Source organism: Balaenoptera ricei, chromosome 8 (assembly GCF_028023285.1).
Source record: "Balaenoptera ricei isolate mBalRic1 chromosome 8, mBalRic1.hap2, whole genome shotgun sequence".
Classification (NCBI taxonomy): domain Eukaryota; kingdom Metazoa; phylum Chordata; class Mammalia; order Artiodactyla; family Balaenopteridae; genus Balaenoptera; species Balaenoptera ricei.
The window spans coordinates 33,151,605-33,165,175 of record NC_082646.1 but is presented as its reverse complement, the minus strand read 5'-3'; the positions used below and the strand labels follow the sequence as shown (position 1 = coordinate 33,165,175).

The following is a 13,571-nucleotide window of genomic DNA, read 5'->3' as shown; positions in this document are numbered from 1 at the left end:
TAAGAAGTCAGTAGAAAGCATTAAAGGCAGATTTTGCGACCTAACACAAACTTGCCTGAATCCTTTGCCATTGACGACCGCGGCGAGCAACTAAGGAGCTCCTAGATGATCGATCCTCTCTGAGAGCTTTGCGTGCGCGTGCCCGAGATGGTAACGCCCACCGCGCGCCGCCGTAGTGCTCCGTCGCCATAGCGACTGCCCGTGGCAACCGCGGAGCTCCGCAGGCCCGCAGGCGAGCTCCGGATTTGAGCCTAGTTCTCATCTTCCCTTTACTTCTGTCCCGAATGTTTTTTTTCCTCCTTCCCTCTTTGTCGCCCTCCCCCACCTTTCCCCTTCTCTAGAATCATGGCGGGCGGAACCGGGGACGTTCGGAAGCTTTTCATCTTCACTACTACTCAGAATTACTTTGGACTGGTGTCGGAATCCTGGGACCAGCCGCTGCTGTACAACAGTCCTGAAATCAACAACTTCTTGGACGACGGGAACCAGATGCTCCTCAGAGTGCAGCGATCCGACGTCGGAATTTCCTTTTCCAATGTGGTATGCTTCCCTGCACCCCTGCCCCGACCTCCCTTTACGTCCCCGGGCTCAGCCAGAAGGATGTCGGGTCCCTTTCTGCCTTCCTGGTTGGATCATCCTAGAGGGCCCAATGCTGTCCCCGCTTGATGAGCTGCGCTGGCCTCGTGCTTCAGCGTGTAGTGTCCAAGCTTGCATACCACCTGACCAAAGGAGTTTCCCTGTCCATGCACCTGAAGAGAACAATTCTAGTCTTTCTAGTTTTTTTTTTTTTTTTTTTTTTTTAATACTACAGATAGGTTATAACTAAAAATAAAATATTTACCTTATTTATTTAAACATTTTTTCTTTCTCCTCCCTTTTGAGGTTCTTTGAGGCAAATTCTAGTGTATCTTTTTTGGATTATATACGAGTTTAAATTTACTCTAGGGAAAGAATAGTTAGGAATTCAAATCTTTTAAGAAATGATAAGGCAGAAAGTTTAAATTCTTTTTGTTGTTCCACATATGATGTATTGATTTATTCATTATTATTTACTGCTGCCTCCACTGGCAGGCTTGTTTAAGAAATGGTTGCATTTGCAACCAGGAGATACACACACACACACACACACACACACACACACACACACACACTCAGAGTAATACACAGAAAAAAAATTGTCTCACACATTACCCCTGCCTCACACTGAGCCCCTGCTCAGTAAATGGAGGAAAATTAACAAGTGATAGTCATATATTAAACCTTTTCCTCTTGTGTTCACTGGTGTCCCTAGGTCTAACAGAGTATTTGACACACAGCGAGCACTGAATGCATTTTTGTAGAATGATTGTATCATTCACCCTATTATGAATTTTTAGTCTTGGATTTGACTCAATTCTATTCAATCGACGTATTTTGAACTCAATATATGCAAGGCACTTTGCTAGGTTTGGTGAGTTTACAAAGATGTAAAAAGCATAGATAATCATAGCTAATGTTTATTTTCCCTTTACACTCTGTCAGGTACTGTTCTAAGTACTTTGTGTGTTTTGGCTTATTTAATAGTCACAACAACACTATAAGATAGAAACTGTTTTTATTTCCATTTTGTGGCTGAGGAAAGTAAGGCACAAAGGTTACACCCTAAGCGTTAACTACTCCACTTCTCTAATAGGTTAGTGTAATTCAGAACAGGACCCCCTGTGTCTCTCTTCTAGAGCTTCACTCCAGTGGCCTAGGATGACATATACTCAACAAGTTATAAAATCAGGGCACATGGCTGTAAATGCCACCGAAAGTTTAGATAGAGTGTAATGGGAAATTAAGATCTCACAAGCTGCGTGGCCAAAAAACAAAACAAAACAAAACAAACAAAAAAAGAAAATGGAAACTATAACTTTTAATTAAGCTAGTAGAGCCCAACAGTGTATTTTATCTTTAGTCATACATCACACTACAGATTTTTAGTCATATTTGAAAATGTTTTGTTATATCTTAAGTTGTACTTTAGATATCTAAGAGTCAGCATGATTGAAGAAATTAACAATTACTGAGTACTTACTATGGGTCTGGCATTGTCCTGGGTGCTGGGGATAAAGTCATGAACATGTCAGGGTTTATCTCCAAGGAGTAACATTCAAATGGACAAAAGTAGGCTAAACACATGCACACAGGTGTATAATGTAACATAATTTTGGGTATTGATAAGTGCTATTAATAAAAATAGAGTAATGTTAAAGTAGTGATGGGGATGGGGAGGGGAAGTGCATTAAAATAGAGAGGGAGGGAATACCTGTCTGAATTAGTGACCTTTGAAGTGAGATTTAAATGATGACTTGTAGGCAGATTTAGGGGAAGAGTTTTCTAAGCAAAAGAAATGATAAGTACCAAGGCCTTGAGCTGGGTCTTATCTTGGTTTTAAGGAGCTGGAAAAAAAAAAAATCCAGAGTCATTGCTGAAGTTTAATGAATAACCAAAGAATGTGAAAGTTACAGTATGGCCTGATCATTTAGGACCTTGTACACCATCTAGGTTGAAATAGGAAGTCGTTGGTAATCTTAAGCAAGAGAGAGATGTGATCTGGTTTATGCTGTAGAATAGAGGTTGGCAAATTTTTTCTATAATGGGCCAGATAATAAATATTTTGGGTTTGCAGGTCGTAAGGTCTCTGTCACAACTCCAGCTCTGCCATTGCCATGAGAAAGCAGCCATAGACAATATGTGAGTGAATGAGTGTGGCTGCATTCCACTTTATTTATGGACACTGATACTTGAATTTCATATCATGAAATGTTATTATTCTTTCGTTTTTTTCAGAAAATGTGGAAATAATTTTTAGCTTGTGGGCTGTACAAAACAGGCAGAAAGTTGTGGTATGCTGATCCCTGATCGATCCCAGTAGGTGATAGAGGTATTTTGCAACCTCATAAAAGAACCAACTTTACACCTTAATAATTACCAAATTATAGTCAGTTAAGAGGAAACAGCAGTTGCCAATGATAGGGAAACTTGGAGGAGAGGTGGCTAGGAGTGCTCATTCTCAGTTTTTCTTTACTCAGGGAATGATGAACAGCTGTAGCCAACTTATCCTTTGCTTTAACTCTGACTTTGCCTAGGGCAAAACTCATTGTCCTGATTGATGCCCCAGGGTGCCTTGGCCAGTGACTATAGATACGGTTTTCAAAGTATGATGTTAAAATATGTATTTTCTGAATATTCTTTCTTCAGATAGGTGAGAGGAGGGAAGTTTAAGGGTATGGCCTATTTAATTACTAAGGAATGAATTTTTCAAATCTACTTATCTGCAGCTTGTTATTCTCGCTTGTAATTGGAATAAAATGATCATGCTAGCAATAGAGTTCTAATGCGTGAAAATGAGAGTTTGAGAAAAGCAGCAATACTGAGTAAATGCCAATTCCTTCCTAGTGGCTAAAAAAATACAATGATTAGGATAAAAGAAAAGTAGCACAAAAACTCACTCACCTTTTTTTTTTATTGGAGTATAGTTGCTTTACAATGTTGTGTTAGTTTCTGCTGTGCAAGGAGGTGAATCAGCTATATGTATACCTATATCCCCTCCCTCTTGGACCTCCCTTCCACCACCTCCCCCATCCCACCCATCTAGGTTGTCGCAGAGCACTGAGCTGAGCTTCCTGTGCTTTATAGCATGTTCCCACTAGCTATCTATTTTACACATGGTAGTGTATATATGTCAACCCTAATCTCCTAATTTGTCCTACCCTCCCCCTCCACCCCATGTCCACATGTGCGTTCTCTAAGTCTACGTCTCTTTTCCTGCCCTGCAAATAGGTTCGTCTGTACCATTTTTTTAGATTCCACATATATGCGTTAATATACGATATTTGTTTTTCTCTTTCTGGCTTACTTCACTCTGTATGACGGACTCTAGGTCCATCCACATCTCTACAAATGATCTAATTTCGTTCCTTTTTGTGGCTGAGTAATATTCCATTGTATATATGTACCAGATCTTCTTTATCCATTCATCTGTCCTTGAACATTTAGGTTGTTTCCTTGTCCTGGCTGTTGTAAATAGTGCTGCAATGAACATTGGGGTACATGTGTCCTTTTGAATTATGGTTTTCTTAGGGTATATGCCCAGTAGTGAGATTGCTGGGTCATGTGGTAGTTCTATTTTTAGTTTTTTAAGGAACCTCCATACTGTTCTCCTTAGTGGCTGTATCAATTTACATTCCCACCAACAGTGCAAGAGGGTTCCCTTTTCTCCACACCCTCTCTAGCATCTATTGTTTGTAGATTTTTTGATGATAGCCATTCTGACCAGTGTGAGGTGATAATCTAGTTATATGACAATTTAGTAAAAAAGTTTGATCTCAGATACTTTAAGGAAAAAATGTTTGTTCAGATAAAGATGATTTTAGGAGATGGACAACCTAAGTTTGTTTTGGTAGTTCTGAGTTTATATTGAACTTAGTTTCATGTAAGAGGGTAATTAGCATCCTTGTTATAGAGTTTCTGGAGTAGAGTGAAGAAGTATACTAGTCACCATTGTGTACCTGGGGCACACAGCTTTGATCTGTAGTATTACTGAATCTGTCTGGAGTGGATGTTAACAATATTCATATAGTGCTTTTTGTTTATAAACCATTTATCAAAGTAGCTTTATGATACAATCACATATAAGTGGGGATACATTTTTAAAACTCAGGGTTTTTTAAGGATTGGTTGTAATATACTATAATTATTTCTAAAGTATACTTTTTCCAAGGGGTAAAATTACAGTAATATAACATTTTAGGGAAATATATAAATTTTCAAGTATTAACTTTATGAAAATAACATTAAAAATCATTTGTTTACCACTTTAGATTGATTTTGCCGACACAAAAGATAAAGTGCTGGTGTTTTTCAAGCTGCGACCTGAAGTAATTACTGATCAGAATCTACATAAAAACATTCTTGTTTCATCTATGTTAGAATCACCTATAAATTCCCTTTACCAAGCAGTACGGCAAGTATTTGCGCCAATGTTGTTAAAGGTAAGTAAATTAAAGTAGCTTGTATGGTTGTTGTTGCTTTTAGCCTAAGTATTTGGGTAAATGCTTTCATACACACAAACGTAAATATTTATTATTTTATTTACTGGTAATATCATTAGTATTTTAGTTTTTAAATTAAAATATTTTTTCTTTGTAATTTAAAAAAATTTTAATATAGGCTTTATTGACAAATAGAGAAATTGGAGAAAGATGTAAAATGCAATCTACATCAGCTCTTAAATTGCTATAGTAAATGATCTTTATAAAGTTTTAACTGTTGAAAGGACTTTTTCCCTTCCCTTATGAGATGGAGGTAGTGTCAGGCTTTGAGTGAAACAGATATATTTGGACTTAGTTCTTTTGACAGTGTTTTAGGAAGCCAGTTTGATTGGCAAGATTTTGATCATTGTATGCTCTTGTCTGTTTTTATTTAGGATCAGGAATGGAGCAGAAACCTTGATCCCAAACTTCAGAATCTTTTGAGTGAACTAGAAGCAGGCTTGGGTATAGTGCTACGAAGATCAGATACTAACTTATCAAAACTGAAATTTAAGGAAGATGACACACGAGGTATTTACCCATAATTTTATCAAAGAAAATCAAAACAATTGCCTTATTAATACATTAGTAAATTAATACACTTCTTCAAAGATTTCTTTCCACACTTTGGATCTTCTGTGAGCTTGAGCTGCTTTTAAATGAATAGATTTACATATGGATTTGGAGAAGAGGAAAATGTGATCTTTAATAATGTGCAGTTCATGGAAATAGAAAATATAGTTGATTCTCATTATTTGCAGTAGTTCTGTTCTATAAAGTCACTGTGAACACTAAATTAGCGAATACTGAAGCATTGCTCCTAGGGTCCTGTGAGCCTCTGGTCATAAGATTTTCACCAACTGCTCAACACATAACCTTGTTTTAGGTGAGTTTGGTTTAGACACGTTATTTAATATATATTGTTGATGAATTGTCATTGAGCTTAAGGGCAACAGCACTGTAACTCTTGCCTGAATGAAGCTTATCTAACACAAGTATTTTCTCTGTAAGGTACTTCACAGTGTTCTTGTGCTAGGAACACTAGACAGCACTTCAGAACCATGCTTGGGGGCCATTTTAAACAGCAAAATCACCAACAAAAAGTACAAAAATGTGAAAAACATGGCACTACATAGACTACAAAAAAGACATTTGTTTACAGTAGGTGATAGAAAATAATAAAGCAGTGTTGCTTTGTTCATCCTTAGCTGGGAACATATGCGTTGGGCAACTCAAATTTTTCACAGCTCTGCGCATGTCTGCAAATGACCACAAAAACATTGAGAGTGTTGACTTTGGGTACATATAAATGTTAACGAGTAGGTGACTTCATAAATCCAGAACCTGTGAATAATGAGGATTGATGCTAATTGTATATTTGCGAAGATAATAAGCCAATGACTTTTATTTTAAAACGTATTTTTTTCCTGAAGCTAATTGTAATTTTGTGGCTATAGATAAATTATTTCATAAGAACAATTAAGGTGAAATGCATGACATACACAAATCATTAGTTTAAAATATTAGTTGTAGTTTTATACTTTGAATAGTAAAATAGATGCTTTTTGAATCTCATACAACCAGAAAGAATAGTGAATTTACTTCCAGCATGGGATTAAGCAACTAGAGGTTGCCCATTTCATTGGGAAAAAGAAAACTATTTTAATTTGCTTATTTTTCCTTCCAGTTTAATTGAGATATAATTGACATACAGCACTGTATAAGCTTAAGGTGTGTAGCATAGAGATTTGACTTAAATACATCAAGCAATGATTATCACAATAAGTTTAGTGAACATCCATCACCTCATATGGATACAAAATTAAAGGAATAGAAAAAAATTTTCTTTTCTTGTGCTGAGAACTCTTAGGATTTACTCTCTTAACTTTCATATATAACATACAGCAGTGCTAATTATATTTATCATGTTGTATATTACATCCCTACTACTTATTTATCTTTTGGAAGTTGTACCTTTTGACCACCTCATCCAATTCTCCTTCCTCCCATCCCCCACCTCTGGTAACTACAAGTCTGATTTATTTTTGTTTGTTTGTGTGTTTTTTTGTATAATTGACCTACAACAGTATGTTAGTTCCTGTTACACAACATAGTGATTTGGTATTTCTGTACATTTCAAAATGATCACCATGATGAGTCTAGTGACAGTGTGTCATCATAGAAAGGTATTGCATAGTTCTTGACTATATTCCCCACAGTATACATTTCATACCAGTGACTCCTTTATTTTGTAACTGGCAGTTACAAAATAAATCTTAATCTCCCTCACCCATTTCTTTCCTCCCTCAACCCCCTTCCCTCTGGTAACCACCTGTTTGTTCTCTATATCTGTAATTCTGCTTTTTTTTTTTTTTTTTAATATTTCTCCTGCACAGCGGGCACAGCAGCTGTTGCTTGGACTTCTTCAGGAACTTGTAGTTGAAGCCAGGCATGATGGGTGGGCACTGGTGAGCACATGGTGGCCCTACAGCTTGGGCCTCACTCCAACCACAAGCTGGGATTGGCTCCTGGTGGTGCCAAATCTCTATAACTCTGCTTTTGTTTTATTTGTTCATTTGTTTTGTTTCTTAGATTCCACATATAAGTGAGATCATACAGCATTTGTCTTTCTCTGCCTGACTTATTTAACTTAGCGTAATGTCATCTAGGTCCATCCATGTTGTCACAAATGGCAAGATTTCATTCTTTTTTACGGCTGAGTAATATTCCATTATATTTATTTATATATATATATATATACACACATATATATGTATATATATACACCCCACATCTTCTTTATCCATTCATCTGTTGATGGGCACTTAGGTTGCTTCCATATCTTGGCTACTGTAAATAACGCTGCTATGAACATAGGAGAGCATATATCTTTTTTAATTAGTGTTTTTGTTTTTCTCAGATAAATGCCCAGAAGTGTAATTGCTGGATCATACAGTAGTTCTATTTTTAATTTTTTGAGTAATCTGCATACTGTTTTCCATAGTGGCTGCTCTACTTTACCTTCCCACCAACACTTGTTATTTGTTGGCCTTTTTTAAAAAAAATCAATTAATTAATTAATTAATTTTTGGCGTGTTGGGTCTTCGTTTCTGTGCGAGGGCTTTCTCTAGTTTCGGCAAGCAGGGGCCACTCTTCATCGCGGTGCACGGGCCTCTCACTATCGCGGCCTCTCTTGCTGCGGAGCACAGGCTCCAGACGTGCAGGTTCAGTAGTTGTGGCTCACGGGCCTAGTTGCTCCGCGGCATGTGGGATCTTCCCAGACCAGGGCTCGAACCCGTGTCCCCCTGCATTGGCAGGCAGATTCTCAACCATTGCGCCACCAGGGAAGCCCATTTGTTGCCTTTTTGATAAGTCATTGACAGTGTGAGGTGGTATCTCATTGTGGTTTTGATTTGCATTTTGCTGATGATTAGTGATGTTGAGCATTTTCATGTGCCTGTTGGCCATCTGTATGTGTCCTTTGTAGAAATGTTTATTCAGATCCTCTGCCTATTTTTTAATTGGGTTGTTTTTTTTTGATACAGAGTTATATTAATTCTTTATATATTATGGATATTAACCCCTTATCTGATATATTGTTTGCAAATATCTTCTCCCATTCAGTAGGTGGCCTTTTCATTTTGTTGATAGTTTCCTTAGCTGTGCAAAAGCTTTTTAATTTTATGTAGTCCCATCTGTTTATTTTTGCTTTTGTTTCCCTTGCCTGAGAAGCCAGATCCAAGAAAATATTACTAAGACCAGTGACAGAGTGTACTCCCTATGTTTTCTTCTAGAAGTTATGGTTTCAGGTCTTACATTTAAGTCTTTAATCCATTTTGAACTTAATTTTGTGTATGACAGGAGAGAAAAGTCCAGTTTAATTCTTTTGCATGTAGGTCCAGCTTTTCCAACACCATTTACTGAAGAGGCTGTCTTTTCCCCTTTGTATATTCTTGCTTCCTTTGTCATAGATTAATTGCCATAAGTGTGAGTTCATTTCTGGGGTCGCTGTTCTTTCCATTGATCTATGTATCTGTATTTGTGCTAGTACCATACTGTTTTGATGACTGTAGCTTTGCAGTATAGTTTGAGATCAGGGAGCATGATAACTCCAGCTTTGTTCTTCTTTCTCAAGATTGTTTTGGTTATTTGGGGTTTTTTTTGTGTTTCCAGACAAACTTTAGGATCATTTTTCCTAATTCTGTGAAAAATGCCTTTGGTATTTTGATAGGGATTGCATTGAATCTATGGATTGCCTTGGGTAGTATGCTCATTATAACATTATTAATTCTTCCAATCCGTGAATGTGGTATATCTTTCCATTTGTTTGTGTTGTCTTCAGTTTTTTCATCAATGTCTTATACTTTTCTGCATACAGGCTTTTTACCTCGTTAGGTAGTTTTATTCCTAGGTATTTTATTCTTTTTGATGTGATTGTTTTTTAAATTTCTCTTTCTGATAGTTTGTTGTTAGTGTATAGAAATACAACAGATTTCTGTGTATTAATTTTGTATCCTGAAATTTTACCAAATTCATTGATGAGCTCTAATAGTTTTTTTGTGGCATCTTGAGGATTTTCTATGTATAGTATCATGTCACCTGCAAACAGTGACAGTTTTGCTTCTTCCTTTCCAATTTGGATTCCTTTTATTTATTCTTTTTGTCTGATTGCTATGGCTAGGACCTCTAATACTGTGTTGAATAAAAGTGGTGAGAATGGCCATCCTTGTCTTGTTCCTGATGTTAGAGGAGATGCTTTCAGCTTTTCACCGTTGAGTATGATGTTAGCTGTGGGCTTATCATATATGTTATTGATTATGTTGAGGTGTGTTCCCTCTATATCCACTTTGTTGTTGAGAGTTTTTAATCATAAATGGATGCTGACTTTTGTCAAATTTTTTCTGTATCTATTGAGATGGTCATATGATTTTTATTCTTCAATTTGTTAACGTGGTATATCACATTGATTGATTTTTGGATTTGAATCATCCTTGCATCCCTGGAATAAAACCCACTTGATTGTGGTATATGGACCTTTTAATGTATTGTTGAATTTGGTTTGCTAATATTTTGTTGAGGAATTTTGCATCTATATTCATCACTGATATTGGCCTGTAATTTTCTTTTTTTTTCTTTTTTTGTGATATCTTTGTCTGGTTCTGATTTTAGGGAGATGCTGGCTTTGGAAAATGAGTATGGAAGCATATCTTCCTCTGCAGTTTTTGGGAATAATTTGAGTATGATAGGTGTTAACCCTTCTATACATATTTGGTAGAATTCACCAAACCATGTGATGTGAAGCCCTCTAGTTCTGGACTTTTGTTTTTTGGAGTTATTTTTTACAATTACCAGTAATGAAATGATTCAATTTCATTACTGGTAATTGGTCTACTCATATTTTCTACTTCTTCCTTGTTCAGTCTTGGGAAACTGTACATTTCTAGGGATTTGTCCTTTTCTTCTAGGTTGTTCATTTTATTGGTGTATAATTGTTCTTAATAATATCTTATGATCCTTTCTATATCTGTGGTGTCAGTTGTAACTTCTTTTTTCATTTCTGATTTTATTGATTTGGGCCCTCTCTCTTTTTTTCTTGATGAGCGTGGCAAAGTTTGTTGGTGACGTTTAATTTTTCAAAGAACCAGCTCTTAGTTTCATTGATCTTTTCTATTTTTTTTTTTTAAGTCTCTGTTTCATTTATTTCTGCTCTGATCTTTATGATTTCTTTCTTTCTGCTAACTTTTGGTTTTGCTTGTTCTTCTTTTTTCTAGTTCCTTTAGGTGTAAGGTTAAGTTGTTTTTTTGAGATTTTTCTTATTTCTTGAATAGGCTTGTATTGCTATAAACTTGCCTCTTAGAACTGCTTTTGCTGCATCATGTAGATTTTAGATTGTTGTGTTTTTATTTTCATTTTTCTTCAGGTATTTTTTGATTTTTCCTCTGTGATCCATTGATTGTTTGTAGCATGTTATTTAGTCTCTGCATATTTGTGTTTTTTTGCAGTTTTTTCCTTCTGGTTGATTTCCAGTCTCAGAGCATTGTGGTCAGGAAAGATGCTTGATATGATTTCAGTTTTCTTTAAATTTGCTGCATCTTATTTTTGTGGCCTAGCATGTGATCTGTCCTGGAGAATGTACCATGTGCATTTGAAATAAATGTATATTCTGCTGCTTGTGGATGGAATGTTCTATATATGTATATTAAGTTTATTTCGTCTAATGTGTTGTTTAAGGCCATTGTTTCCTTATTGATTTTCTGTCTGGATGATCTGTCCATTGATGTAAGTGGGATGTTAAAGTTCTCTACTATGAATTTATTACTGTCAGTTTCTCCCTTTATGTCTATTAATATTTGCTTTATGTATTAGGTGCTCCTATGTTGGGTGGATATATACTTACATCGTGTTATATCTTCTTAGATTGATCCCTTGATCAGTATGTAATGTCCTTCTTCATTATTTGTGAAAGTCTTTTTTTTTTTTTGACTGTAATTAGGCAAATTTTCTTTATTCCAACTTAGATTTTCTTATACAGATAATTTTCCACATAAATAAGAGTTAAAATCAGTGTTTTAATATTTTTTAAAAATAAAAAGTTAAAAGACATTAAGTATTCCTTTTGCAGTGTTTTTATTTATCCTTGTAGGGATGCTTTTTAGTAATTAATTGGACTATAAGAAAAACCGTACAGAAAGTTTGTACCACAAAATCATGTGTGACAGTCTTTAAAGTCTTTTTTTATTTGACATAAGTATTGCTTTTTGATTTCCATTTGCATGGAATACGTTTTCCCATCCCCTTTCAGTCTGAGTGTGGCTTTAGATCTGAAGCAGGTCTCTAGCAGCCAACATGTATATGGGTTTTGTTTTTGTATCCATTCAGCCAATTTAAAGTAGTTATTGATAAGTGTGTACTGATTGCCATTTTGTTAATTGTTTTGGGGTTGTTTTTGTAGTTTGTTTTTGTTCATAAAAATTGTAAAAATTATTTTCTGTGCATCCTTAAGAATACAGAAATGTGCAAAATCAGCAAATGAAACCAGTGTCTTGCTGGCTTTTCATTTTCAAATGATTCTATTCTTTTCTTCCTTCCTTCCTTCCTTCCTTCCTTCCTTTTTCTTTCTTTCTTCTAGTTTTATTGAGATAATTGACATACAGCACTGTGTAAGTTTAAAGTGTACAGTATAATGATTCGACTTATATACATCGTGAAATGATATTCACAGTAAATTTAGTGAACATCTATTATGTCATATAGATACAAAATTAAAGAAATGAAACAAAAATTTTTTCCTTATGAGGAGAAATCTCAGCGTTTATTCTCTTAAGAACTTTCATATATAACAAAGCAGTATTAATTATATTTATCATGTTGTACATTATATCTTTAGTACTCATTTATCTTATAACTAGTAGTTTGTTCCTTTTGAGCACCTTCATCCAATTCCCCCTCTCCCCACCCCCACCTCTGTTAACCAGCAATCTGATCTCTTTTTCTATGAGTTTATTTGTTTGTGAGATTTTGAAGTGTAATTGACTTACAAAACTATGTTAGTTCCTGGTGCACAATACAGTGTTTCAATATTTCTTGACATTTCAAAATGATCAGCATGATAACAGTTGATATTTCTCATTTTTCCTTCTCGCTTTTCAGGTATTCTTACACCAAGTGATGAATTCCAGTTTTGGATAGAACAAGCTCATCGTGGAAGTAAACAGATTAGTAAAGAAAGAGCCAGTTATTTTAAAGAATTATTTGAAACAATTGCAAGAGTACGTGATTCATACATAGTTATATATCAGGTTTTGATAGAAGTACCTTAGCATTCAATTTTTACTAGATTTATCTCTGTTTTAAAATCATTACTTGATGGTTCTGGACAAAATATATTCTTCAGATGTAACAGGGTTTACTTAAGATATGTATTTAACCTGAGTGCAACTTAGAAGTCCAAACTTTTAAAAAAGTTAAATTCTAATCTCTAGAAAATATTTTTCTCAAAAACATAATTACTTTCCTGCAGGTAGACAGGAAAAAAACAGAAACCTAATACTAACAGAGGTTTATCCTGCGGAGGTAATATGTTCTTTGGAAAAATTGTTTACTTTATTCAAATTAGCATTTTGGAGGAATCTGAAATATAAAAAGTCTTAGTTTGATACTTATTAGATTGATTATTCCTTGGTGTATCTGTGGGGAGGTTAAATAAGTGACCATTTTGAGTGTTTTTTACAAAATCTATTCTTTTCAAATATTTTCAAAATAAATATTTAGTAATTTTTTATTCATTCCCGATATTATTACATTAATATCATTTGAATGAAGTGTTTGAAATGGTTTAAAACTTTTTTTCCTAGCAGTGATATACCATGTACTATGTTTGTATTATTGGTAACATTGGGCAACCCAGGAAATGAATCAATAAAGATATATGAGGTGAAATGGGTAGTGTACATATGGTGTTAAGGCCACTTCTATTAGGTAAGTAAAACAAATGTCCTGAATTTAAAGGAAATT

The 13,571-nt window shown here is 35.2% G+C and overlaps 1 protein-coding gene across 2 annotated transcripts in view; it reads left to right on the top strand.

Moving 5' to 3' along the window:
* The first annotated feature begins 215 nt into the window (after positions 1-215).
* DYNC2H1 (dynein cytoplasmic 2 heavy chain 1) overlaps positions 216-13,571 on the top strand; it is a 357,806-nt gene continuing 344,450 nt past the window's right edge. For both annotated transcript variants that reach the window (XM_059930504.1, XM_059930505.1), the window contains exons 1-4: positions 216-540; positions 4,848-5,018; positions 5,453-5,588; positions 12,708-12,826. In XM_059930504.1, coding sequence (XP_059786487.1) covers positions 346-540; positions 4,848-5,018; positions 5,453-5,588; positions 12,708-12,826 — 621 coding nt within the window. In that variant the 5' untranslated portion in view covers positions 216-345. The remainder of the gene's footprint in view (positions 541-4,847; positions 5,019-5,452; positions 5,589-12,707; positions 12,827-13,571) is intronic.